The following is a 27,558-nucleotide window of genomic DNA, read 5'->3' as shown; positions in this document are numbered from 1 at the left end:
GAAGAAAAGTACTGGATGATTCCACACTCTCTCCAAGCTGCACACCATGAATCATTGCCGAACAAAGGACAAACAGGTGTTGGTGCCAACCACTGTGCCTCTAGTTGTAAAGCAATTTGGACCAAGGAAGGAACCTGCTGCTTGGAGGAATCGTGTAAGTGACAAAAGCAGTGGTCTGAATAGAAGTTGGAGGTGTTGTAGATAGTGTGGAGGGCTGTCAGAGGTTACAGTGGGACATTGATAGAATGCAAAACTAGGCTGAGAAGTGGCACATGGAGTTCAACCCAGATAAGTGAGAAGTGGTTCATTTTGGTAGGTCAAATACGATGGCAGAATATAGTATTAATGGTAAAACTCTTGCCAGTGTGGAGGATCAGAGGGATCTTGGGGGTCCGAGTCCATAGGACGTCAAAGCAGATGCGCAGGTTGACTCTGTGGTTAAGAAGGCATACAGTGCATTGGCCTTCATCAATTGTGGAACTGAATTTAGGAGCTGAGAGGTAATGTTACAGCTATTTAGGACCCTGGTCAGACCCCACTTGGAGTACTGTGCTCAGTTCTGTCACCTCACTACAAGAAGGATGTGGAAACCGTAGAAAGAATGCAGAGGAGATTTACAATGATATTGCCTGGATTGGGGAGCATGCCTTATGAAAACAGGTTGAGTGAACTCGGCCTTTTCTTCTTGGAGCGACGGAGGATGAGAGATGACCTGAGAGGCGTATAAGATGATGAGAGGCATTGATCGTGTGGATAGTCAGAGGGTTTTTCCCAGGGCTGAAATGGTTGCCACAAGAGGACACAGGTTTAAGGTGCTGGGGAGTAGGTACAGAGGAGATGTCAGGGGTAAGTCTTTTACGCAGAGAATGGTGAGTGCGAGGAATGGTCTGCCGTCAATGGTGGTGGAGGCGGATACGATAGGGTCTTTTAAGAGACTTTTGGATAGGTACATGGAGCTTAGAAAAACAGAGGGCTATGGGTAAGCCTAGTAACTTCTAAGGTAGGGATATGTTCAGCACAACTTTGTGGGCCGAAGGACCTGTATTGTGCTGTAGGTTTTCTATGTTTTTATGTTTCTACAACAGTTGTTTTTGTAGGCAACATATCTGAGAAAGTTTCTGATTTGTTATTCAAGCAATTACTTGTGAAATGTGGCTTGGTTTTAAGCTAAAAGAGAATTCAAGGAGCTTCAGGAAAGTTGCAAGCATTAGGTTTTTGAGAATATAAAGAACCAGAATATGTTCCGCATATATTAAGCTTATTGCATGAACTTCAAGTGGGAGTCAAATGGCTGCTTGTAAAAGTAGATGCAAAGACCAGATCCCTTCTTGATGAATAGTAGGCTGAAGAGAAAAGAGTCAATGGAGATACAAAAATAAGAATGTCTCCAGATGATGTTGTGGATGAGGAAAATAAGAGGAGAGGTCAGATCATAAAGGAAGCAACAGAAGGATTAATAAGAGAATATTCCAGAGAACTGCTTACATCTTCCCAAGATCAAGATGCACATCTGAGAAAGAGGAAAAAGGGAAAGAAAGAGGAGGAAGACAGAAGTGCTATCAAAATGAAGAGGATGAATGAGACCTAATTCCTTGAGAAATTGGCAAATTTAGAGATACTCACAAGAAACTAGAAGGAGAAAATGGAACGTGAAAAAAGGACTAGAAGTTGAAAAGGAGAGAAGATATAGAGAGAAAGAACGTGAGCAAGAAAGAGAAAGGCATGAAAGAGAGGAGTGTGAGAAAGAAAAAGAGTGGGATAAAGAGAGAGAAAGAAGCCAGGACTACAAAAGAAGCAAAGACCAAAGTAGATCAGCTGGTTATGCAACCACTGACGTCCGGCAGACAATCTCTAAAGAGTGTCTTGTAAAGACACTGCCCAGAAAAAGGCAATGGCAAACTACTTCTGTCAATCTGATAGTGGAGGGAAAATGAATAAACAACCTTTACCTGTCTTTTGTATATGAGAATTCCAGATATAGGAAATGGCTGTGGGAGTGTTTCTTAACTTTGCTCCTGAAAAGCCTGACATGTTTTTTGAACCTGCCCCGTCCCAGATTTTCCAGCCCGTAGGATTAGTTTCTATCCACCCTATTGACTCTCCTCAATAGTTTGAAAGCTTCAGTTACATCATCCCTAGCTGGCTTCGTTCAGGAATGCTCATTAAACACGACAGGCAGAATGAAATAAAAATGGAAAATGCTGGGATCATTCAGCAGGTCAGGAATCATTAAGGAAAAGAAACAGTTAATGTTTCAGGTGAATTGAAGGATTTTTGATCTGAAATGATGATTCCATTTCTTTTCAATAGATATTGCCTGACCTGCTGAGTGTACCTAGGGATTTTTGCCTTTATTTCAAATTGCCAACATCTGTAGTCTTGTGATTTTCATCAACAGGGAGGATGAAGTGGATGAAAGTGAGAGAAATTCTTCAAGATAGATGGATTGGTGCAAATGCCTGCAAGAGTAGGGGATTGATCTAGCTGATGTTCATGAGAGGAGTAGATTGCCCATGGGTCATCCTGGTGAAAGATGGAAATTCTACTACCTTGTTTTAGTGGATAGAAAGATGATTAAAATTCTGGGATATGAAATTACTAAAGTAGAAGAGGAAAAAAATTAAGTAGGTAATTATTGGAAAAGGAAAAACACTTACAGATAGGTAACAAATTATAAACACAAGTAAGTCTGCAGATGCTGTAAATCCAAAGCACATACATAAAATGCTGGAGGAACTCAGCAAGTCAGGCAGCATGTATGAAAATGAACAGATAGTCAATGTTTCAGGCTGAGACCCTTCTTCAGGACTGAGAAGGAAGGGGGAAGATGCTAAAATAACCAGTTGGGGGGGGGGAAGGGGCAAGAGACTAGCTGGAAAGTGATAGGTAAAGCCAGGTGGTTGGGAAAGGTAATGGGCTAGAAAAGAAGGTATCTGATAGGAGAGGGGAGTGGAGCATAGGAGAAAGGGAAGGAGGAGGAGATGTAATAGGTAGGTGAGAAGAAGTAAAAAGCCAGAGTGGGAAGATAGGGTGGGAACAGTTACAGTTGAGGTAACTTTGGGAATAAATAGGTTGATGAAAGATGTTGGTTGACAGTTTGTCTCTAGAGATGGAGACAGAGATATTGAGAAAGAGGAGGGAAATAGCAGGGATAGACTCAATCCAAGATGTCCCTAATCTTGGCACCCTTGTGGCAATAAACTATCCAGGAATCTTGCTCTTCTCCATAGAGCCTCCTTCCTGTTCCCCTAACCAATGAATCCCACCATCAGTCAGGACATGCCCTGTTCTCACTACTACCATCGAGGAGGAGTTGCAGGAGCCTGAAGACATGTACGCAACATTTCACAAACAGCTTCTTCCCCTCTGTCATTAGGTTTCTGAGTGGACAATGAACTCACAAATACTATCTCACATCTTTTTGCTCTCTTTTTGCACTACTTAATTTAATTTTTAGATAAATTTCTTATAGTAATTTATAGTTTTAAAATGTTATTATGTGTTGCAATGTATTGCTGTCAGATAAGGAACAAATTTCATGACATATATTAGTAATATTAAACCTGATTTTGTCTCTGAACAGTTTCTCGTATTCTATCTTGGTAGTCTACAGCAACACACACAAAATGCTGGAGGAACTAAAGTGATCAGGCAGCATCCATGGAAATGAATAGGTAGTTGACATTTGAGGCCAAGACCCTTCTTCAGTACTGAAAAGGAAGAGGAAGTTGCCAGAATAAAAAGTCGAGAGGAGGGAAGGAGACTAGCTAGGAGGTGATAGGTGAATCAGGTGGGTGGGAAAGGTCAAGGGCTGAAGAAGAAGGAATTGGTGATCTGCAACCTGGTGACATGAACATCAAATTTTCTTACTTCTGGTAACCACTCTCCTTCTGTCCTTTTTCCCCTTTACTCTAGACCCTCTCCTGATTCAACTGGCTCCATTAACTGTATATCTTTTACCTCTCACCCTGTCCATCTGCACATCATCCACTCACTCCTCCTATCTAAACGTAAGTATAAGTCTTTCAGAATTGAAATTAGGAAGCCCTTTTCGATGTGATAGATTTTTAGAGATCTTTTCTATAATAAGAGTTAGAGACAGATTAATTGCTGAGTATTACAAACAATTTTGGAATATTATTGTCAGAAAAAATAGTTCTACATTCAATTAAGGAAGATGAATCAAAGAATATAAAGGTCTACTGCAGATTATGATAATTTACCTAAATAGTGGAAAAGTGTCGAGGTGAATAATAGCTTATTTGTAAAAATGCCACTTTGGAACTATTTGATTCAAAATATTTGCATAGCATATTGTTAAAGATGTTCTTTGTACACCATATGGTCTTGATATGGGTTCATTGCTGTAATATGCAATTATGGTCTTGATAAGTAATTGTCACATGTTAAAAAAGTAGCATTATTCTGCAAATTGTGCTCCATATTGACAAGGATTTATCTGTATCTTCTCTGATAATGCAGAATTTCTTCCGCATTATGTTGAAGTGCCACTCAAGGTTTTGGGTGGAACTCAAACTAACTTTTCGGCAATAAAGTGTGTAGCAGCAAAATCAAACAAATACTAAAACAAAACAATTGCTGCTAGCCTGTGACTGCTACATAGTGGTTATACTTACATGACGTGCCCACAGCTCCAAAAGTCAAGTCCTTTATTCAATCAGCAAACATGCAGTCTTGAAGTGATGAAACTCAAGTGTACAAGTACCCAAATGTAAACCAAGTGCTATTCAGTAGTCAGCAAAAGATGTGACCACCGCTGGTCCCAAGCTACGAATCTGCCATGAAGTAAGCAAGAATATGTAAATTATTCCCTTTGCTTTTACTGCAACCCCACTCTTATGACTAGTTAACATATAAACCCCACAACACAGAATATAAAGCAGATAGAGAACAGATACGTATGTGGGTCCCACATTGTATACTGAATAAAGCTGTTGGAGAAGTAAAGTCTGTTTTATAGCTTGTTATTTTCAACCATTAATACCATGAGAGTTCCATTTTTTGGTGTACTATAAAATAAATAGAAATTTCGAAATGTAACACATTTCTTTGCTTAACTCATGTCTTGTTCCTTGCCAAACAAGTACTCTTTAGTATCTGGAGACATGATTTTTGTACATTTCTCTCAAGAAACAGTGAGAATTCTTGACACCCAATCAAGTCAGCCTGAAATTCGCACCTCCACTGTTGATGGATGGAATTTGAAAGCTAATTGCTTAAACCATTGCCTCTCAAAATATTTGCACTGTTTTTTTTCATCTTTATTTGGTTGAAGCTGAGACTGCCTTTCCCAAAATACTGTGTGTGCTGTAATTTCATACAGTCCTTCTCAACAGCATTTGATACAGTTCCACAGCAGTGCCCTCACTTGATTCAGCTTCAAGCTCTCCAAGCTTTACATTCTGAGTTGATAAAGGATTTAATTTATTTATTCCTGTGATGTGAATAGCAGTGATAATTCCATTGTTTATTCTCCGTCCCAAATTATTCCTGAACTAACGAGGCATTTGAGGATCAGTCATGTGACCAAAAGATGTAAGGATGGAAGGATGGATCTCGTTTCATGATTAACAATATTACCACTAGATTTATTTTACAGCCACCAAAATGTTAAGAAGTGGATTGAAATCTCATTTGCGATTATATTGTAAGCAACTGAAAATTAATTTTTTGCTTCAAAGGGTTTTCGCAAATTCATGTAGACAAGATGGCCTAAAGGCAATGTTGTTGAATCTTTCTGAAAATTATTTGAATGACTGAAAATTATACTTCTGAATCACCTGAAAAGTCCTGTTTTATAAAATAGGCAACTTTGCTGTAGATGTAGAACTTGAATCAGAATCAGGTTTATTATCACTATCTTTTATGACATGAAATGTGTTGTTTTGCGGCAGCAGAACAGCTTTTAAATTGAACTTAAAATGAAAGAACAAAGGATAAATTACACTGTTAAAATTGGTACTTCAAAATACAATACTTCAGTGGGAAAAAAAGCAGCTATTTTCAAGTACAACATGAATCAGAAAATGAAAACTTTGGAAAGTAATGGAACTCGCTGAATTTTTACACTGGCTAAGTAACAGAATGAAATGCCAATACGGTAGGGAAATGTGAAATACATTCTCAATGGGGAAGAGATGGCGGCAGGCGAGTAGGGAAAACCACCAAGTATTCCAACAAAGCAAACCATGAAAATAAACACTTAACATGAAGCAGAACTAAACAGAGAGATAATATTATTGCTCTGTCAAGTTGTGACTAACTTAGTGAACCTATGAAATGTATAAATATTCCATCACTGAAGTGTTTTGTCACCTATGAAGTGTTGATGATTGTTTATACTGCGGTTATTACTGAAAATATATGGGTGATAAAATCATAAGTCTTGTCACCATTCATAAAACTCACTATACAGTTAAAAGAAATTAAGTGTTTGGAGAAAGTGGGAAGGTAAAAAAGTAAAATAAAATTTATCTGGAATTCTCTTCATTAATTGTCACCAGGCACCACATTCCACTGAATGATGGGTCTTTGTCCTAAAAAGTTGACTTTATTTCTGTTTCTACAGATGCTACCGCACTTGCTGAGTGTTTCCAGCATTTTTAGTTTTTATGCCAGATTTCCAGTAGCTAACTGTAAGACAGAGGAGCAGAGTTAGGCCATTCAGCCCATCGAGTCAGCTCCACTATTCGATCATAGCTGATCCCTGATCCCACTCAACCTCCATACCCTTTGATGTCCTGACCAATCAGAAAATTATCAATTTCTATCCTAAACATACCCACCGTCTTGGCCTCCACTGCAGTCTGTGGCAGAGCATTCCACATTTCACTACTCTCTCTGGTTAAAAAAATTCTTCTTATCTCTGTTCTAACAATAAGTATACCGTTTTGGATACTGTTGGTGGGGATGACCTACCAGGAACAAGTTGCAGTGGTCCCGTCTCTGGCACTGAGGTTGGACCCTCGACTCAGAAGGGGAGGAGGGAAGAGAGGACAGCGGTAGTGATTGGGGATTCTATAGTCAGGGGGACAGATAGGAGATTTTGTGGGGGAGACCGGGAGTTTCGGATGGTATGTTGCCTCCCTGGTGCCGGAGTCCGGGACACCTCAGATCGGGTGCAGGTTATTCTCGAGAGGGAGGGCAAGAATCCAGATGTTGTGGTCCATGTAGGGACCAACGACGTGGGTAGGAAGAGTGAGGGGGTCCTGTGTAGTGAGTTCAGGGAGTTAGGTGCGAAGCTGAAGGGCAGGACCTCCAGGATAACAATCTCAGGATTGCTACCTGTGCCACGTGCGAGTGAGGCGAGGAACAGAAGGATTATACAGATCAATACGTGGCTGAGAGGATGGTGTAGGAGGGAGGGCTTCAGGTTTTTAGATAATTGGGCTTTGTTCCAGGGAAGGTGGGATCTGTTCCGATGGGACGGTTTACACCTGAACTGGAGGGGTACTAACATTCTTGCAGGAAAGTTTGCTAGTGCTGCTTGGGGGGGGGGGGGGTTAAACTAAATTTGCAGGGGGCAGGGATCCAGAATGTGAGAGAGGATAGCGAGATGAAGTATAAAGGACAGGTGGGGACTACACGGTTCCGGAATATTAAGTGTGAAGTAGAGAAAGGTGAGGTGGAACGAGTGATAAGGAGAATACATATGCAGAGGGATGGTCTGACAGAGCATGGAGTTAAATGTGCAGAAAGAGTAAGTAAATTTAAGAAGGACAACAAAATTCAAGGGGCGTATAGCCCGGTGAGAGTTCGGGGAGCTGGGTTATGCACAATAAGTAGCGATTTAAACAGAGAGAGGAGAAATGGGTTAAAAATTCTATATCTGAATGCTCGAAGTGTCAGAAATAAGGCGGATGAGCTTGAAGCTCAGGTGTGAATGGGCAACTATGATGTTGTTGGGATAACGGAGACATGGCTGCAGGGAGATCAGACCTGTGAATTGAATGTACAAGGGTATACATGCTATCGAAGGGACAGAAAGGTGGGCAGAGGGGGTGGGGTGGCCCTGTTGGTGAGGAATGAGATTCAGTCCCTTGCAAGGGGGGACATAGAATCAGGAGAAGTAGAGTCAGTGTGGATAGAACTGAGGAACAGTAAGGCCAAAAAGACCCTAATAGGTGTTATCTGCAGGCCCCCAAGCAGTAGCATGGATATTGGGTGCAAGTTGAATAGGGAGTTAACAATGGCATGTGGCAAAGGAAATGTCGCAGTAGTTATGGGGGATTTCAACATGCAGGTGAACTGGGAAAATCAGGTTTGTACTGGACCCCAGGATAGGGAGTTTGTAGAGTGCCTACGGGATGCATTTTTGGAGCAGCTTGTACGAGAGCTGACCAGGGATAAGGCTATTCTAGGTTTAGTGTTGTGCAATGAACAGGATTTGATAAGTGATCTTGAAGTAAAGGAGCCATTAGGAGGTAGTGACCATAATATGATAAGTTTTTATCTGCAAGTTGAGAGGGATAAGGGCAGATCAGAAGTGTCAATATTGCAGTTGAACAAAGGAGACTATGGAGCCATGAGGGAGGAGCTGGCCAAAGTTGACTGGTCGGATATCCTAGCAGAAAAGACAATGGAACAGCAATGGCAGGTATTCTTGGGAATAATGTACAAGGTGCAAAATCAGTTCATCCCCTGGAGAAGGAAGGATTCAAAGGGGGGAAAGTGGCCACAGTGGTTGACAAAGGAAGTCAGAGATAGCATGGCATTAAAAAAGAAGTATAACAGAGCTAAGGTGAGTGGGAAGACGGATGATTGGGAAATTTTTAAGGAGCAACAGAACTTAACTAAGAAGGCAATACAGGGAGAAAAAATGAGGTATGAATGCAAGCTAGCTAGGAATATAAAGGAGGATAGCAAAAGTTTTTTTTAGGTATGTGAAGAGAAGGAAGATAGTTAAGAACAATGTTGGGCCCTTGAAGAATGAATTGGGAGAAATTGTTGTGGGAAACAGAGGAATGGCAGACGAATTTAATAAGTACTTTGGATCTGTCTTCACTAGGGAAGACACAAGCAATCTCCCAGATGTATGGATGGGCCAAGGACATAGGGTAACAGAGGAACTGAAACAGATTGACATTAGGAAGGAAATGGTGATGAGTAGACTGATGGGACTGAAGGCTAACAAATCCCCAGGTCCAGATGGTCTGCATCCTAGGGTACTAAAGGAGGCGGCTCTGGAAATTGCGGATGCATTGGTGATCATTTTCCAATGTTCCTTAGATTCAGGATCAGTTCCTGAGGATTGGCGAATGGCTAATGTTATCCCACTTTTTAAGAAAGGAGGGAGGGAGAAAACAGAGAACTATCACCCTGTTAGCCTAACATCAGTAGTGGGGAAGATGCTAGAGTCCATTATTAAAGATGAAATAGCGGCATATCTTGATAGCAGTGATAGGATTGGGCCAAGCCAGCATGGATTTACCAAGGGCAGATCATGCTTGACTAATCTATTGGAGCTTTTCGAGGATGTAACCAGGAAGATAGACGCGGGAGATCCAGTGGATGTGGTGTACCTTGACTTTCAGAAGGCATTTGATAAGGTACCACGTAGGAGATTGGTGGGTAAAATCAGAGCTCATGGCATTGGGGGGAGGATATTGATGGCATGGATAGAAAACTGGTTGGCAGATAGAAAGCAAAGGGTAGCAGTGAATGGGTGTTTCTCGGAATGGCAGGTGGTGACTAGTGGGATGCCACAGGGCTTGGTATTGGGACCACAGCTGTTTACGATTTATGTCAATGAATTAAAGGAAGGCATTGTGAATAACATTAGCAAGTTTGCTGATGATACTAAGCTGGGTGGCAGTGTGACATGTGATGAGGATGTTAGGAGAATTCAAGGTGACTTGGATAGGCTGGGTGAGTGGGCAGAAACTTGGCAGATGGCGTTTAATGTAAATAAGTGTGAGGTTATTCACTTTGGGAGCAAGAACAGGAAGGCAGATTATTATCTGAACGGTGTGGAGTTAGGTAAGGGTGAAATACAAAGAGATCTAGGAGTACTTGTTCATCAGTCTCTGAAGGTGAATGAGCAAGTGCAGCAGGCAGTGAAGAAGGCTAATGGAATGTTGGCCTTTATTACAAAGGGAATTGAGTACAAGAGCAAGGAAATCCTTTTGCATTTGTACGGGGCCCTGGTGAGACCACACCTGGAGTATTGTGTGCAGTTTTGGTCTCCAGGGTTAAGGAAGGACATCCTGGCTGTGGAGGAGGTGCAGCGTAGGTTCACTAGGTTAATTCCTGGGATGTCCGGACTGTCTTACACAGAGAGGTTAGAGAGACTGGGCTTGTACATGCTGGAATTAAGGAGATTGAGGGAGGATCTGATTGAGACATATAAGATTATTAAGGGATTGGACAAGATAGAGGCAGGAAATATGTTCCAGATGCTGGGAGAGTCCAGTACCAGAGGGCATGGTTTAAGAATAGGGGGTAGGTCATTTAGGACAGAGTTGAGGAGGAACTTCTTCTCCCAGAGATTGTGGAGGTGTGGAACGCGCTGCCTCAGAAGGCAGTGGAGGCCAATTCTCTGGATGCTTTCAAGAAGGAGCTAGATAGGTATCTTATGGATGGGGAATCAAGGGTTATGGGGACAAGGCAGGAACCGGGTATTGATAGTAGATGATCAGCCATGATCTCAGAATGGCGGTGCAGGCTCGAAGGGCGAATGGTCTACTTCTGCACCTATTGTCTATTGTCTATAAAGGGTTGCCCCTCAATTTTGAGGCTGTACCCTTTAGTTCTGAAAACCCCCACCATAGGAAACATCCTCTCTACATCCTCCCTACTTAGTCTTCCAACTTTCAGTAGGTTTCAATGAGATCCCCCAGCATTCTTCTAAATTCCAGTGAGTACAGGCCCAAAGCTGCCAAACACTTCTCATACGTTAACCCTTTCATTCCCAGAGTCATCTTCGTGAACTTCCTCTGGACTCTCTCCAATGACAAGACATCCTTTCAGAGATATGGGCCGAAAAGCATTGACAGTGTGGCCTGACTAGTGTCTAATAAAGCCTCAGCATTGGAGGATGTAAAGCTTAATTAGTTGTGGCAAGTTAAATGCATTGTGGTTAAACTTGGAAAATAAAATAACCATGTATATATTGCTTATCTACAATTTATGTTGGCATTTGTTAGAATCTTGTGTAATAATACAACAAAATCAGTTTGCTTTCTTATGATAATAATCACTGGTCTTGCACATCAGTTATTTATTAAGCTCTTCCATGTTATTACCAAATAAATGAATTAAATTTGGGTCTTTTGGTTTCCTTTTTGTACTTTCAATAGGTTTCAATAGGTACATTTTTTGTCAGAGAAGTGTATACAGTATACATACTGGAATTCTTTTCTTTGCAGACATCTATGAAAAAAGAGAAGTACCCCAAAGAATGAATGACAGTTAAAGCATTAGAACCCCAAAGCCCCCCCCCACCGCCAACTCCCCCTCACAAGCAGCAGCAAGGCAATGATCCCACCCCCACCAGCAAAAAAGCATCGGCACCTTCCACCAAGTATTTAGGCATGCAGCAAAGCATCAATAAAGACACAGACTTGCAGGACCCCGAAAAACTAATCGTTCACTTGGTAATTCAACATACCACATATCTCTCTATCTCTCGCGCTCTCTTGCTCTCATATATATGGGAAAAAGAAGTGTCTCTGTTTCACAGTGACAGGGGAGATATAACAACCCACTTACTGATTTATGATGTTGAAAGTCTGTTGCGTCGCTTTTTCCAAGCTCTTCACCTACAGAGTCAGCACCAAAAAGGTGCAGCTCTGTGGACACACAACCTCCGACATCTAACCTGCTGCCCCCAGTGTTCCATGTTTTCCTGCGACACTTCAGTCAGGGGCACCAGCCTAGAATCAACACGTCCCCAGAGTCACAAAAATCTGGAACCCCGAAGGTGTACTTGTCTTCCAGGTTGCGTCCTTGGGATGTCAAAATGCAGCCGGTTATGAGGCCCTGAGAGCGGGTCCCTTTTCCATAAAGAACTGAAGTTAGAGCATATCTCCAGGTCAGGGTCTTCAAAAGAACACCCTATGACCAAAAAGGAAAAAAAGAGATATCAAAGATAGAAATAGAGCTGTTCCTGATTATATATTAACTCAGGATATTGTTCCCCATTATCTTACCACCCTAGAAAACTTTTTCCCCTACAAAAGATGGTGGCATATGTGATTAATGCAATTGGCTCTGATAACATTTCTACTCCACAAAGGAATCATTATCCATGCATACAGCGAACTAGCAACTGTTACGTCTATTTTAGCGTCACAGCAAAGGCATTCATGTCCTGAACAAACCTTGGTTCAGACACACTTTGAGGAGGAGCAAACAGTGTTTGCTATTTGTACATCTCTGTAGTTGTTGGACATTAAATCAACTGGAGAATCTAAACACACACCAAAAAAGAAGGACCCATCTCTCTTCAATATTCACAGAGAAGGTGGTTGAAAAAGCAACACAGAAATGCTTTTTACTCTTCACCTTTCTTTTCTTAAGAATTAAGAATTATAGTTTAGCAAGTTTGAATTCCTTTGACTGTTTTCAAGTATTGAGAGTGAATTTATTCATTTGTTTTGTTTCTTTTTCTTGATGCAGCACCCTTTCATTAAAAATGCCAAATCAGTTTCAATTCTGAGAGATTTAATCAGTGAAGCAATGGAAATCAAAGCTAAAAGACATCAAGAGCAGCAAAGAGAAATTGAAGATGATGATGAAAATTCAGTAAGTCTTCTAACCAAAGGATTATTTAATTTTATTGTGATATATATATATTTTTTCATTAAGACTCTGCTATAAATAAAAATAATAATTTTTTAAAATTGGTATTATTTCCTAAATGCCAAATTTCTCTTCGCTTTGAATGCCATCCACGGCCAAGAGCATCGACAATCACATCATAATTTTACATTAATTCTGTTGATTGATTTCTCAGTATCTTGCTTTGATGTTGTATCAATCTGATTTGTGTGCACTTTGTATTCAGGTGTAACCAGATTTTGCATTTCAGTTTGTATGAACTTATGAAGCATTTGACAATTAAAAATGCAGGAACCAGATACTGCATCTGACTTTTCAGTTAGTGACCTAAAATGCTCACACTTTGCAAATTGAGCTATGAAATGCCAACCTAAGTTAGTAGTGGAGCTACTAGGACTTGATGTTTCAATCCCTGTGGTAAGTTGGCACTCTCGATGTTGGCAGTGGGTTTGGAGTGGTGACAAGGAGGGAGGGTAGGTACGTCATCGGGGTCATCAGGTGGGCACCCTCCTTCTTTGACATTTCATTGATAAGCCCACGATGTCTCCAGAGAGCTCAACGGTGCTACCTGGCGTCCCAGATACACCCCCCCTCAGTTCCATATCCTCCTGTCTTCATCTTGCAGCCCAGTTGTTGTCTTTCCTTCTAATCCAAATCCAATTGCTGCTTTCTTCTGCTGCACTTGACAAGGACTTGATTGCTTGTTGGAGGAAGTGATCCCTCACCCCCATCTTCTTCAATAGACTGGTCGTAGATGTAAGAACGAATCCCCTGCTTCCCACTTCTACAGGGAAAATCTTGGTCTTCCAGCCATTCTGGGCAGCTTCAGTTGCCAGTTCAGAGTATTCAGTCTTTTTCCTCTCATAAGCTTCTTCAACACCATCTTCCCATGGTACCGTCAATTCCACAACATATGCCAGCTTGGCTGTTGTGGACCACAGGACCATGTCTGGCCGGAGTGTTGTAGCTGCAATGTCTGGGGGAAACACAAGCTTTTTTTCCAAGTTCACATCCATTTTCCAATCCCAAGCAACCTGCAGAATGCTTATCTCTTTTGATGTTATATGGTGCTCTGGAGGTTGGCCTGCTGGTACAAATCGTGTAATGTGGACATTTCCTGCTGATGTTTGTAGGAGAGCATTTGTGATGATTCACCTCTGTTACAAGATTGATGCCAGCTGTCTGAGAACTTGGTGTGCCGCCAAGTGTACCGCCCCTGGGTGGGGCTTGTGGTGCATCCTGTTAAAATGTAGAATCAGGTTTTATTATCATTGACTTTGTTTTGTGGCAGCAGAACAGTGCAAAGACATAAAATTACTATGAAAGTAAATAGCACAAAGAAAGGAAGAACAAAGTAGTGTTCATTGACCATTGGATGGCGGAGGAGAAGAAGCTGTTCCTAAAGTTTTGAGTGTGGGTCCTCAGGCATCTTTACCTCTTACACTGATGGTAGTAACATGATGTTGGGAGCCTTTCGTGATGGATGTTGTCTTTTTGGAACACTGCCTCTTGAAGATGTTCTTGATTGTAGGAGGGTTGTGTCCATGAAGGAGCTGGCTGGGTCTACAATTCTCTGCACCCTCTCACATTCCCGTGCATTGAAGAGTCCGTACCAGGCTGTGATGCAACCAGTCTTCACTGTACGTCAGTAGCAATTTGTAAGAGTCTTTGGTGACGTACCAAATCTTCTCAGACCCTAATGAAGTAAGACTGCTGACATGCGTTCTTCATGGTTGCATCAGTATATTGGAACCAGGATTGATCCTCCAAGATGTTGAAGGAATTTGAAGCTGCTTATTTTTCCAATGCTGACTCCTCAGAGGGCTGGTATGTGTTTTCCCAACTTCCACTTTCTGTAGTCCACAATCAGTTCCTTGGTCTTGTTGACATTGAGTGTGAAGTTGTTGTTGTGATACTTTACTTTTACTTTATTACTTTATTGTCGCCGAACAATTGATACTAAAGCATACAATCATCACAGCAATATTTGATTCTGTGCTTCGCGCTCCCTGGAGTACAAATCGATAGTAAATATAATAAAAATTTTAATTATAAATCATAAATAGAAAATGGAAAGTAAGGTAGTGCAAAAAAAAAACGACAGGCAGGTCCGGATATTTGGAGGGTACAGCCCAGAACCGGGACCACTCAAGTAAAGGTAAATGATGAGAGGTCTGTAGATTCTAAAGGATTCTTAATACATAGATAGGTGTAGACCGTACTTCTTAGGTAATGTGTCACTACATTTAAACAAAGTTACACATTCAAGGATATCCATTGTATCAGAAAGACAGGCGGGGGCAGAAGGGGTGGCTCTGTTGGTAAAAAAATGAAATCAAATCCTTAGAAAACAGTAACAGTAGTGATGTAGAATCATTGTGGGTAGAGTTAGAAAACTTGAAGTGTGAAAAGACCCTGATGGGCATAATTTACAGGCCTCCGAACAGTAGCCAGATTACAAGTTATAACAGGAGCTAGAAAAGGCATGTCAAAAGGGCAATGTTACAATCGTCATGGGGCTTTTCAATATGCAGGTCGATTGGGAAAATCAGGTTGGTGCTGGATCCCAAAAGAGAGAATTTGTAGAATGCCTACAGCTTGACTGTTTAGAGCAGCTTGTGGTTAATCAGCTATTCTGGATTGGGTGTTGTTGTAATGAACCAGATTTGATTCGAGAACTTAAGCTAAAGGAACCTTTAGGAGGTAGTGATCAGAATATGAAAGAATTCACCCTGCAATTTAAGAGGGAGAAGCTAAAATTAGGTGTATCAGTATTACACTGGAGTAAAGGGAATTACAGAGGCTTGAGAGAGGAGTTGGCCAAAGCTGATTGGAAGGGGACACAAACGGTGAGGGTGACAGATCAGCAATGGCTGGATTTTCTGGGAAAAATTCAGAAGGTGCAGGATAGATACATCCCAAAGAAGTAATATTCTAAAGGCAAGATGATGCAACCATGGCTGACAAGGGAAGTCAAAGCCAACATAAAAGCAAAAGAGTGGGGCCATATAATCGACCAAAAATTATGGGAAGTTAGAGGATTGGGAATTTTTTAAAAATCAACAGAAGACATCAATAAAGCCATAAGACGGATAAAGATGAAATATGAAGGTATGCTAGCCAACAATGTCAACGAGGATACCAAAAGTTTTTTTCAGAAATATGGAGCAAAATAGAGGGGAGAGTAGATATTGGACCACTGGAATATGATGCTGGAGAGGTAGTAAAGGGGGACAAGGAAATAGTGGATGACGTGAATAAGTATTTTACATCAGTCTTCACTGTGGAAGATAACAGTATGCTGGAAGATTGGGAGTGTCAGGAGGCAGGAGTGAGTGCAGTTGCAATGACTGAGGAGAAGATGCCTGAGAAACTGAAGAAGTCATCACCCTGACACAGAAAACAACTTCTCAATGTCACAAAGACAAAGGAGCTGGTTGTGGACTATAGGAGAAATGGAGGCAGGCTAGCCCCTATTGACATCAGTGGATCTGGGGTTAAGAGGGTGAACAGCTTTAAGTTCCTTGGTATAAACATCACCGAGGATCTCACTTGCTCTGTACATAGCGGTTGTGTAGTGAAAATGGCACAACAACGCCTCTTTCACCTCAGACGGTTGAAGAAGTTAGGTATGGGCCCCCAAATCCTAAGAACTTTCTACATGGGGCACAACTGAGAGCATCCTGACTGGCTGCGTCACTGCCTGGTATGGGAACTGTGCTTCCCTCAATTGCAGGACTCTGCAGAGAGTGGTGCGGACAGCCCAGCACATCTGTAAATGTGAACTTCCCACTCTTCAGGATATTTACAAAGACAGGGGTGTAAGAAGGGCCGGAAGGGTCATTGGGGACCCAAGTCACCCAACCACAAACTGTTCCAGCTGCTATCATCCAGGAAATGGCACCGCAGCATAAAAGCCAGGACCAACAGGCTCCAGGACATCTTCTTCCAGCAGGTCATCAGACTGCTTAATTAATGTTGATGCAACTGTATTTCTATGTTATAATGATTATCCTGTTGTTTGTCATATTTATTATAAATTGCACATTAAACATTTAAGCGGAGACATAACGTAAAGATTTTTACTCCTCATATGGTAGATCGTGTTTAACGAATCTTGTAGAGTTTTTCGAGGAGGTTACCAAGAAAGTAGATGAAGGAAAGGCTGTGGATGTTGTCTACAGGGAATTTAGTAAGACCTTTGCCAAGATCCCACGTGGGAGGTTAGTTCAGAAGGTTCAGACACTAGGTATTCGAAGAAGGAAGTCTGAGAATCGGAGCGGGAGTGCGGAGGAAGCCATTTTTGAATTTTTTGGGTTTTTTTCCCATTGGTGTTCAGAGAGGCGGGACTGCGCAGGCGTGTGACGTCGGGCAGTGCAGCGCAGTAGATTTAAAAGGAACAGAGCCTTATACAGTGGGCAGCGTCGTTTGCGGGCTGCGGAGTGAGCCGGGAGCAGAGTGAAGGCTTAAGGGCTTTGCCTTACCGGGCTTAGGTGGAAACGGACGAGGCGAGGAAGGTTTGGTATTCATTTTTTGTTGTTATTTGAGGAGAGGGGCAGTATGAGTGTGAAGGCAGTTTGTTGTTCTCAGTGCCGGATGTGGGTGGCCCTGGAGTCTTCAAGCCTCCCGGACATCCACATCTGCGCCAGGTGCACCGAGATGCAGCTCCTAAGGGACCGCATTAGGGAACTAGAGCTGCAGCTCGATGACCTTCGTCTGGTCAGGGAGAGTGAGGAGGTGATAGAGAGGAGTTACAGGCAGGTGGTCACGCTGGGGCCACGGGAGGCAGACAAGTGGGTCACGGTTAGGAGGGGGAAGAGGAAGAGTCAGGTAATAGAGAGTACCCCGGTGGCTGTGCCCCTTAACAACAGGTACTCCTGTTTGAGTACTGTTGGGGGGGACAGCTTACCTGGGGGAAGCGACAGTGGCCGTGCCTCCGGCACAGAGTCTGGCCCTGTAGCTCAGAAGGGTAGGGAAAGGAAGAGGAGGGCAGTTGTAATAGGGGACTCGATAGTAAGGGGGTCAGATAGGCGATTCTGTGGACGCAGTCCAGAGACCCAGATGGTAGTTTGCCTCCCTGGTGCCAGGGTCCGGGACATTTCTGATCGCGTCCAAGATATCCTGAAGTGGGAGGGTGAGGAGCCAGAGGTCGTGGTACATATAGGGACCAATGACATAGGTAGGAAAAGGGAAGAGGTCCTGGAAGGAGAATATAGGGAGTTAGGAAGGGAGTTGAGAAAGGGACCGCAAAGGTAGTAATCTCGGGATTACTGCCTGTGCCATGCGACAGTGAGAGTAGGAATGCAATGAGGTGGAGGATAACTGCGTGGCTGAGTGATTGGAGCAGGGGGCAGGGATTCAAGTTTTTGGATCATTGGGACCTCTTTTGGCGCAGGCGTGACCTGTACAAAAAGGACGGGTTACACTTGAATCCCAGGGGGACCAATATCCTGTCGGGGAGATTTGCGAGGGCTACTGAGGTGACCTTAAACTAGAATGGTTGGGGTTGAGAATCAAATTAAAGAGACTAGGAGAGAGGAGGTTAGTTCACAACAGGGGCATGGGAACCAGTGCAAAGAGACAGAGGGGTGTAAATTGAGGGTAGAAGCAAAAAGTAGTAAGGTGAAAAGTAAAAGTGGCAGGCCGGCAAATCCAGGGCAAAAATCAAAAAGGGCCACTTTTCAACATAATTGTATAGGGCTAAGAGAGTTGTAAAAGCGAGCCTGAAGGCTTTGTGTGTCAATGCAAGGAGCATTCGTAACAAGGTGGATGAATTAAAAGTGCAGATTGTTATTAATGAATATGATATAGTTGAGATCACAGAGACATGGCTCCAGGGTGACCAAGGATGGGAGCTCAACATTCAGGGATATTCAATATTCAGGAGGGATAGACAGGAAAGAAAAGGAGGTGGGGTAGCATTGCTGGTTAGAGAGGAGATTAATGCAATAGAAAGGAAGGACATTAGCCGGGAGGATGTGGAATCGATATGGGTAGAGCTGCATAACACTAAGGGGCAGAAAACGCTGGTGGGAGTTGTGTACAGGCCACATAACAGTAGTAGTGAGGTTGGGGATGGTATTAAACAGGAAATTAGAAATGTGTGCAATAAAGGAACAGCAGTTATAATGGATGACTTCAATTTACATATAGATTGGGTGAACCAAATTGGTAAGGGTGCTGAGGAAGAGGATTTCTTGGAATGTATGCGGGATGGTTTTTTGAACCAACATGTCGAGGAACTAACTAGAGAGCAGGCTGTTCTAGACTGGGTATTGTGCAACGAGGAAGGGTTAATTAGCAATCTTGTCGTGAGAGGCCCCTTGGGTAAGAGTGACCATAATATGGTGGAATTCTTCATTAAGATGGAGAGTGACATAGTTAATTCAGAAACAAAGGTTCTGAACTTAAAGGAGGGTAACTTTGAAGGTATGAGACGTGAATTAGCTAAAATAGACTGGCAAATGACACTTAAAGGGTTGATGGTGGATATGCAATGGCAAGCATTTAAAGATCGCATGGATGAACTACAACAATTGTTCATCCCAGTTTGGCAAAAGAATAAATCAAGGAAGGTAGTGCACCCGTGGCTGACAAGGGAAATTAGCGATAGTATCAATTCCAAAGAAGAAGCATACAAATTAACCAGAAAAAGTGGCTCACCTGAGGACTGGGAGAAATTCAGAGTTCAGCAGAGGAGGACAAAGTGCTTAATTAGGAAGGGGAAAAAAGATTATGAGGGAAAACTGGCAGGGAACATAAAAACTGACTGTAAATGCTTTTATAGATATGTGAAAAGAAAAAGATTGGTTAAGACAAATGTAAGTCCCCTACAGACAGAAACAGGTGAATTGATATGGGGAGCAAGGACATGGCAGACCAATTGAATAATTACTTTGGTTCTGTCTTCACTAAGGAGGACATAAATAATCTTCTGGAAATAGTAAGGGACAGAGGGTCCAGTGAGATGGAGGAACTGAGGGAAATACATGTTAGTAGGGAAGTGGTGTTAGGTAAATTGAAGGGATTAAAGGCAGATAAATCCCAGGGCCAGATGGTCTGCATCCCAGAGTGCTTAAGGAAGTAGCCCAAGAAATAGTGGATGCATTAATGATAATTTTTCAAAACTCTTTATATTCTGGACTAGTTCCTGAGGACTGGAGGGTGGCTAATGTAACCCCACTTTTTAAGAAAGGAGGGAGAGAGAAACCGGGGAATTATAGACCGGTTAGCCTAACATCGGTGGTGGGGAAACTGCTAGAGTCAGTTATCAAAGGTGTGATAACAGCACATTTGGAAAGCGGTAAAATCATCGGACAAAGTCAGCATGGATTTGTGATAGGAAAATCATGTCTGACGAATCTCATAGAATTTTTTGAGGATGTAACTAGTAGAGTGGAGAGGGGAGAACCAGTGGATGTGGTATATTTGGATTTTCAAAAGGATTTTGACAAGGTCCCACACAGGAGGTTAGTGTGCAAACTTAAAGCACACGGTATTGGGGGTAAGGTATTGATGTGGATAGAGAATTGGTTGGCAGACAGGAAGCAAAGAGTGGGAATAAACAGGACATTTTCAGAATGGCAGGCAGTGACTAGTGGGGTACCGCAAGGCTCAGTGCTGGGACCCCAGTTGTTTACAATATATATTAATGACTTGGATGAGGGAATTAAATGCAGCATCTCCAAGTTTGCAGATGACATGAAGCTGGGCGGCAGTGTTAGCTGTGAGGAGGATGCTAAGAGGATGCAGGGTGACTTGGATAGGTTAGGTGAGTGGGCAAATTCATGGCAGATGCAATTTAATGTGGATAAATGTGAGGTTATCCACTTTGGTGGCAAAAACAGGAAAACAGATTATTATTTGAATGGTGGCCGATTAGGAGAAGGGGAGGTGCAACGAGACCTGGGTGTCATTATACACCAGTCATTGAAAGTGGGCATGCAGGTACAGCAGGTGGTGAAAAAGGCGAATGGTATGCTGGCATTTATAGCAAGAGGATTCGAGTACAGGAGCAGGGAGGTACTACTGCAGTTGTACAAGGCCTTGGTGAGACCACACCTGGAGTATTGTGTGCAGTTTTGGTCCCCTAATCTGAGGAAAGACATCCTTGCCATAGAGGGAGTACAAAGAAGGTTCACCAGATTGATTCCTGGGATGGCAGGACTTTCATATGAGGAAAGACTGAATGAACTAGGCTTATACTCGTTGGAATTTAGAAGATTGAGGGGGGATCTTATTGAAACGTATAAAATCCTAAAGGGATTGGACAGGCTAGATGCAGGAAGATTGTTCCCGATGTTAGGGAAGTCCAGAACGAGGGGTCACAGTTTGAGGATAAAGGGGAAGCCTTTTAGGACCGAGATGAGGGAAAACTTCTTCACACAGAGAGTGGTGAATCTGTGGAGTCCTCTGCCACAGGAAACAGTTGAGGCCAGTTCATTGGCTATATTTAAGAGGGAGTTAGATATGGCCCTTGTGGCTAAAGGGATCAGGGGGTATGGAGGGAAGGCTGGTACAGGGTTCTGAGTTGGATGATCAGCCATAATCATACTGAATGGCGGTGCAGGCTCGAAGGGCTGAATGGCCTACTCCTGCACCTATTTTCTATGTTTCTATGTATCCATGGAGAGGTTGTAAACTGGATTCAAAATTGGCTGTGTGGGAGAAGACAGCGAATGGTAGTGGATGGTTGCTTACTTTAACTCTAAGCCTGTGACTAGTGGTGTGCCTCAAGGATTTGTGCTGGGACCATTGTTGTTTGTTGCCTATATCAATGATCTAGATAATAATGTGGTAAATTGGTTCAGCAAATTTGCTAATGACACTAAGATTGGAGGTGTTGTGCACAGCGAGGAAGGCTTTCAAAGCTTGCAGAGGGATCTGGACCAACTAGAGGGGTGGGCCAGAAAGTAGCAGATGGAATTTAATGCAAACAAGTGTGAGGTGTTGCATTTTGGAAGGACAAATCAAGGTAGGTCATACACAGTAAATGGTAGGGCCCTGAGGAGTGCGGAGGAACAAAGAGATCTGGGAGTTCAGATACATAATTCCCTGGAAGTGGTATCACAGGTAGACAGGGTTGTAAAGAAGACTTTTGGCATTCTGGCATTCTTAAATCAAAGTATTAGGTACAGGAGTTGGGATGATATGGGGAGGTTGTATAAGACATTGGTGAGGCCAAATTTGGAGTATTCTGTACAGTTCTAGTCACCTAACAATAGGAAGGATATCAGTAAGAATGTAAGAGTGCAGAGAAGATTTACTAGGATGTTGCCGGGTCTTCAGGGGTTGAGTTACAGGGAAAGATTGAACAGGTTAGGACTTTATTCCTTGGAGCGTAGAAGACTGAGGAGAGATTTGATAGAGGTTTACAAAATTATGAGGGATATAAACAGAGTAAATGTGAATAGCCTCTTTCCACTTAGATTTGGAGAGATAAATATGAGAGGATATAGCTTTAGAGTGAAAGGGGAAGGTTTAGGGGGAACATTAGGGGGAGCTTCTTCACTCAGAGAGTGGTGGGAGTGTGGAATGAATTGCCATCTGATGTGGTAAGTGCGGGCTCACTCTTAAGTTTTAAGAATAAATTGGATAGGTACGTGGATGGGAGAGGTCTGGAGGGTTATGGACTGGATGCAGGTCAATGGGACTAGCGGAATAATGTTTTGGTACAGACTAGAGGGGCCGAATGGCCTTTTTCTGTGCTGTAGTGTTCTATGGTTCTATGTATATGAAAGATGTAAGTAATAAAATCAATTCAATTCAATTCAAAAGTCTGAAGGTGATAAGTCACCTGGACCAGATGGACTATAGCTCAGGGTTCAGAAATAGGTACGGTAGCTGAAGAGATTGTGGAGGCATTGGTAATGATCTTTCAAGAATCACTAGATTCTGCGGTAGTTCCAGAGGATAGGAAAATTGCATATGGCACTCCAGTCTTCAAGAAAGAAGAGAGGAAATTATAGGTCAGTTAGCTGACTTCAGTGGTTGAGAAGATTCTGTTGATTGTTAAATATGAGGTATCCGGGTGCTTGGAGGTACATCATAAAATAGGTCGTAGTCAGCATGGTTTCCTTCAAAGAAAATCTTGCCTGACAAATGTGTTGGGATTCTTTGAGGAAACAGGTAAGATAGACAATGGAGAATTGGTGGATGTCATGTACTTGGATTTTCAGAAGGCCTTTGACAAAGTTCCACGCATGATGCTGTTTAACAAGATAGGAGCCCATGGTATTACAGGAAAGATAATAGCACAGATAGAGCATTGGCTAATTGGCAGGAGGCAAAGAATGGGATTAAAGGGAGTCTTTTCTGATTGGCTGCCGGTGACGAGAGCTGTTCTGCAGGGGTCGGTGTTGGGACTGCTTTTTTACATTATATGTCAGTGATTTGGATAATGGTATTGATGGCTTTGTGGCCAAGTGTATGGACTGTATGAAGGTAAGTGGAAATTCAGGTAGTATTGAAGAAACAGGAAGGCTGTGGAAGGACTTGGAGAAATTAGGAGAATGGTCAAAGAAGTGGCAAATGGATTAAGTGTCAGGAAGGGTATGGTCATGCATTTTGGGAAAAGGAATAATTGTAGAAAAAAAATCAATCTTCCATAAGACCATAAGACATAGGAGCAGAATTAAGCCATCTGGCCCATCGAGTCTGCTCCGCCGTTCAATCATGGCTGATCCTTTTTCTTAAAATCTCCTCCTCAACCCCAGTTCCCGGCCTTCTCCCTGTAACCTTTGATGCCATGTCCAATCAAGAACCTATCAATCTCTGCCTTAAGTACACCCAATGACCTGGCCTCCACAGCTGCCTGTGGCAATAAATTCCACAAATTCACCACCCTTTGGCTAAAGAAATTTATCCGCATTTCTGTTTAGAAAGGGTGCCCTTCTCTCCTGGGACTGTGCCCTCTTGACCTAGACTCTCCCACTATGGGAAACATCCTTTCCATATCTACTCTGTCTAGGCCTTTCAACATTCAAAAGGTTTTATTGAGATCCCTCCCTCCTTCTGTAATCCAGTGAGTACAGGCCCAGAGCCATCAAATGTTCCTTGCATGATGACCCTTTCATTCCTGGAGTCATCCTTGTGAACCTTCTCTGGACCGTCTCCAATGCCAGAACATCTTTTCTAAGATGAGGGGCCCAAAACGGTTCACAGTACTCAAGGTGAGGCCTCGCCAGTGCCTTATAAAGCCTCAGCATCACATCCTTGCTCTTGTAATCTAGTCCTCTTGAAATGAATGCTAGTATGGCATTTGCCTTCCTCGCCACTGACTCAATCTGCAAGTTAACTTTTAGGGTGTCCTGCACAAGGAATTCCAAGGTGCAACTGGTCTTGGGAGTCCTCATGCAGGATTCTCTAAAGGTTAATTTGCAAGTTGAATCAGTGGTGAGGAAGGAGAATGCAATGCCAGCATTCATTTCAACAGGACTAGAATGTAAAAGCAAGGATGTAATGCAGAGACTTTATAAGGCACTGGTGAAGCCTCACTTGGAGCATTGTGAGCATTTTTTGGACCCTTATTTAAAAAAGGATGTGCTGATGTTGGAGAGGGTTCAGACGAGGTTCACAAAAATGATTCCAGGAATGAAAGACTTTTTATTTGACAAACGAGAAAATCTGCAGATGTTGAAAATTCAAGCAACACCCACAAAGTGCTGGAGGAACTCAGCAGGCCAGGCTACATCTATCGAAAAAAGTACAGTCAACGTTTCGGGCCGAGACCCTTTGGCAGGACTAGGGTTTTCATTTGAGGAGTGTTTGATGGCTGTGGGCCCTTACTCATTGGAATTTAGAAGAATGAGGGGGAATGTCATAGAAACCTACAGTGTCTAATGTTGAAAGGCCTAGATAGAGAGGGATGTGGAAAGGATGTTTGCTATGGTGGGGAAGTCTAGGACCAGAGGACAGAGCCTCAGGATAGAGGGACGTCCACAGAATGGAGGTGAGGAATTTCTTTAGCCAGAGGGTGGTGAATCTGTGGAATTTGTTGGCACAGGCGGCCATGGAGACTAGGTAATTAGGGTGTATTTAAGGTGGAGGTTGATACGTTTTCTTAAGTAGTCAGGGTATGAAAATGTATGAGGAGAAGGCAGGAGAATGGGGTTGAGAGGGAAATGGGTCAGTCATGATGGAATGGTGGAGCAGACTCAATGGGCCAAATGGCTTAATTCTACTCCTATGTCTTATGGTCTTATGGTTCGATTTATCTAGCGTGATTGAAAACTTTATGCGTTAATTGTTGTTGAAACGCTTAAATCCTTGATTTGAGTCAAACAAAATGATTGTTCATTTGGCGTAAGTGATCGCATTTGTATACTGGAATTTAGAGGATGGCCTCCATGTTGATTATATAACTTTGCTAATAAGTAGATTTATATTGGTTAAAACTGGCACTTGTGAGAAGATGAAGTCAAATCAAAGAGTATTAGAAAAACTCAAAGTGCTTCATTTACCTAATATTGATTTTTTGCTTTCAAATGCACCAAGTTTGAAATTACTACAAAATGAGCACAAATGTTTTCTTGCATGTTTTTAGCAAGCTGTTTTTCGCACAAAAGGGAGATTCTTACATAATGAAAAATAACTTTCATTTAATCACACTGTGGCATCTGCCCAAAAGTGGATTCCATTAAAAGACATCCTCACTGTCTAATTGGGAAGAAATGAATAGATGTATCCTGAAATTATTGTTGCACACATGATGAGTAACTAAGAAGATGAGAGTGTATTCTGACAAAATGGCATGTTTTGATAGCTGTACTCCGCTGCTGTGGTAATTGTACAGGTTGTTTTAATTAAGAAAAATTACAAGCAGAGGACTCTACAGAAGGTTAATTCCAATATCAAAGTTTAAATGTTAGTTTAAGCATTACTACACGTGGTTGCTTTTTTTCCCCTTGATGTGTTTTTTTTTGATGTATGATGTGAATCTAATATTCAGCATGAGCAGCTGCTAAGGAGTGATCCGTTGTTGCCTGGCAGCTTGCAGGAAACATCTCCAAATATTTATATCGTACCCTCAGAAGGGGAGGCTGGTAATTTCTGCTTTATGTGCAAGCAATGTAGTTTCCATGGTTTTACTTTGAATTAGTGCATTGGCTACCATTTACAGTCAGAGTTGCTGAAACAAGCCATGTTCAAATATGGACAATAAGCATTAGTGATTTTTTTTTGAAAAATCATACAAATGAGAAAAAACAGCCATGTGTCCTACCTATGTGCTTCTGCAAGTCAACGGGATTTTATCAGAATGCAATTAAACAAAGATCAAGGGGTGCTTTTCAAGCACTGAAAGTTTTGCTGACAGTCTCTGACTGGCATGGAGATTCTCTGTGATTGAAAACAACTGCTGAAGTTATCTGCAATTTTCAATCATTTGATGTTAAAAGGTGGTTCAGAAAGCTACTTGAGTTTCTTCTAAAAATAAAGGACATTAAGAAATGTTGAGCACTATTTGCGTTGTTGTCCTCTATCCGTGTAATATCCCAAATAGTTCTCACAACTCTCCATGGGTAAATCAACAGCTGATATGAAGGTATCACAAAGATCATAGAATGAGCTGCCAGACGAGGTGGTAAATGCGGGTTCTTTTTTAACATTTAAGAATAAATTGGACAGATACATGGATGGGAGGTGTATGGAGGGATATGGTCCGTGTGCAGGTCAGTGGGACTAGGTAGAAAATGGTTCGGCACAGCCAAGAAGGGCCAAAAGGCCTGTTTCTGTGCTGTAGTTTCTATGGTTCTATGGTTCTATCATTGTTTTCCTTTGTAAATTCTACAGCCTAATTGGGGGTTTTACTGTTTTAAAGCCGGTTGTAGCTATATTTAGTAACTAAGTCTTATAAAAGCAAAACCTTGTGGAAGAAAAATACTGAAAATATTCAGTTGGTCAGATACTCTCCGTGGAGGAGAATCCAGAGCTGACTTTAGCAACTAATAATCTTTTAATAAAGGTTTTTCTTTCCTCGTAATGAAAGCAAGAACCAGGCTACCTAACCCAAGCTGAATGATAAGCCTTGGTGGGAGCACATTTGGGAATGTCATATGTAGTTTTGGTCATCTTGCTGAAGTAAGGATAAATCGCAGTAATGGGAGTGTATTAAAGCTTCACTGGACTGATTCCTGAGATTCCTGCTGTGTGCGAAGAATTGTATTCACTAGAGTTCAGAAGAAGGAAGAAAGAGAAAGGATCCATTTGAAACATACAGAGTTCTGTCTGGGCTAGACACACTAGGTGTTACCCTTGGCTAGAGTGTGTAGAATGGTAAGTCACAATTTGCAGGTCCAAAGATTTACGATTTGTGAAGGGAAATTTCACTGATGAATCCATTACCTTGAGGCTAAGTTGTTGAATATATTCAAGAAGAAGATGGATAAATTTCGAGATGTAAAAGTCATCAAGGTATATGAGGAGGGAGAGTGGGAATATGTAATAAGATTGATGGTCATCATAATCACATTGAATGTGCAGCTGTTTAAAACTCTGGCTGGACCAACATTTTTTCAGTACTTACTGTCTCACTATAGGAAGGGTGAACTTCAGAGAGGATGCAGAGGAGATTTGCCAGGATGCTGAGTGGGTTAGAGAGCATGTCTTATGAGGAAAGGTTGAGCAAGCTAGGACTTTTCTGTTTGGAATGAAGGGGGATGAGAGAAGGTTGATAGAGTTGTATAAGATAATGAGGCATTATAGAGTGGACTGTCAGCACCTTTTTCTCAGGGTGGTAAAAGAGGGCATACTTTTAAG

The 27,558-nt window shown here is 42.2% G+C and overlaps 1 protein-coding gene across 1 annotated transcript in view; it reads left to right on the top strand.

Annotated features, from left to right (window-relative positions):
- Positions 1–27,558, top strand: part of stk3 (serine/threonine kinase 3 (STE20 homolog, yeast)) — a 487,842-nt gene that overhangs the window by 277,478 nt on the left and 182,806 nt on the right. Inside the window, exon 8 of the mRNA XM_072258090.1 lies at positions 12,640–12,765. Within this exon, the coding sequence (XP_072114191.1) occupies positions 12,640–12,765 (126 nt within the window). The remainder of the gene's footprint in view (positions 1–12,639; positions 12,766–27,558) is intronic.

The sequence above is a fragment of the Mobula birostris genome, chromosome 1 (assembly GCF_030028105.1).
Source record: "Mobula birostris isolate sMobBir1 chromosome 1, sMobBir1.hap1, whole genome shotgun sequence".
Lineage (NCBI taxonomy): Eukaryota > Metazoa > Chordata > Chondrichthyes > Myliobatiformes > Myliobatidae > Mobula > Mobula birostris.
Note: the sequence above shows the minus strand (reverse complement) of the source record. Positions and strands in the feature narration are given on the sequence as shown.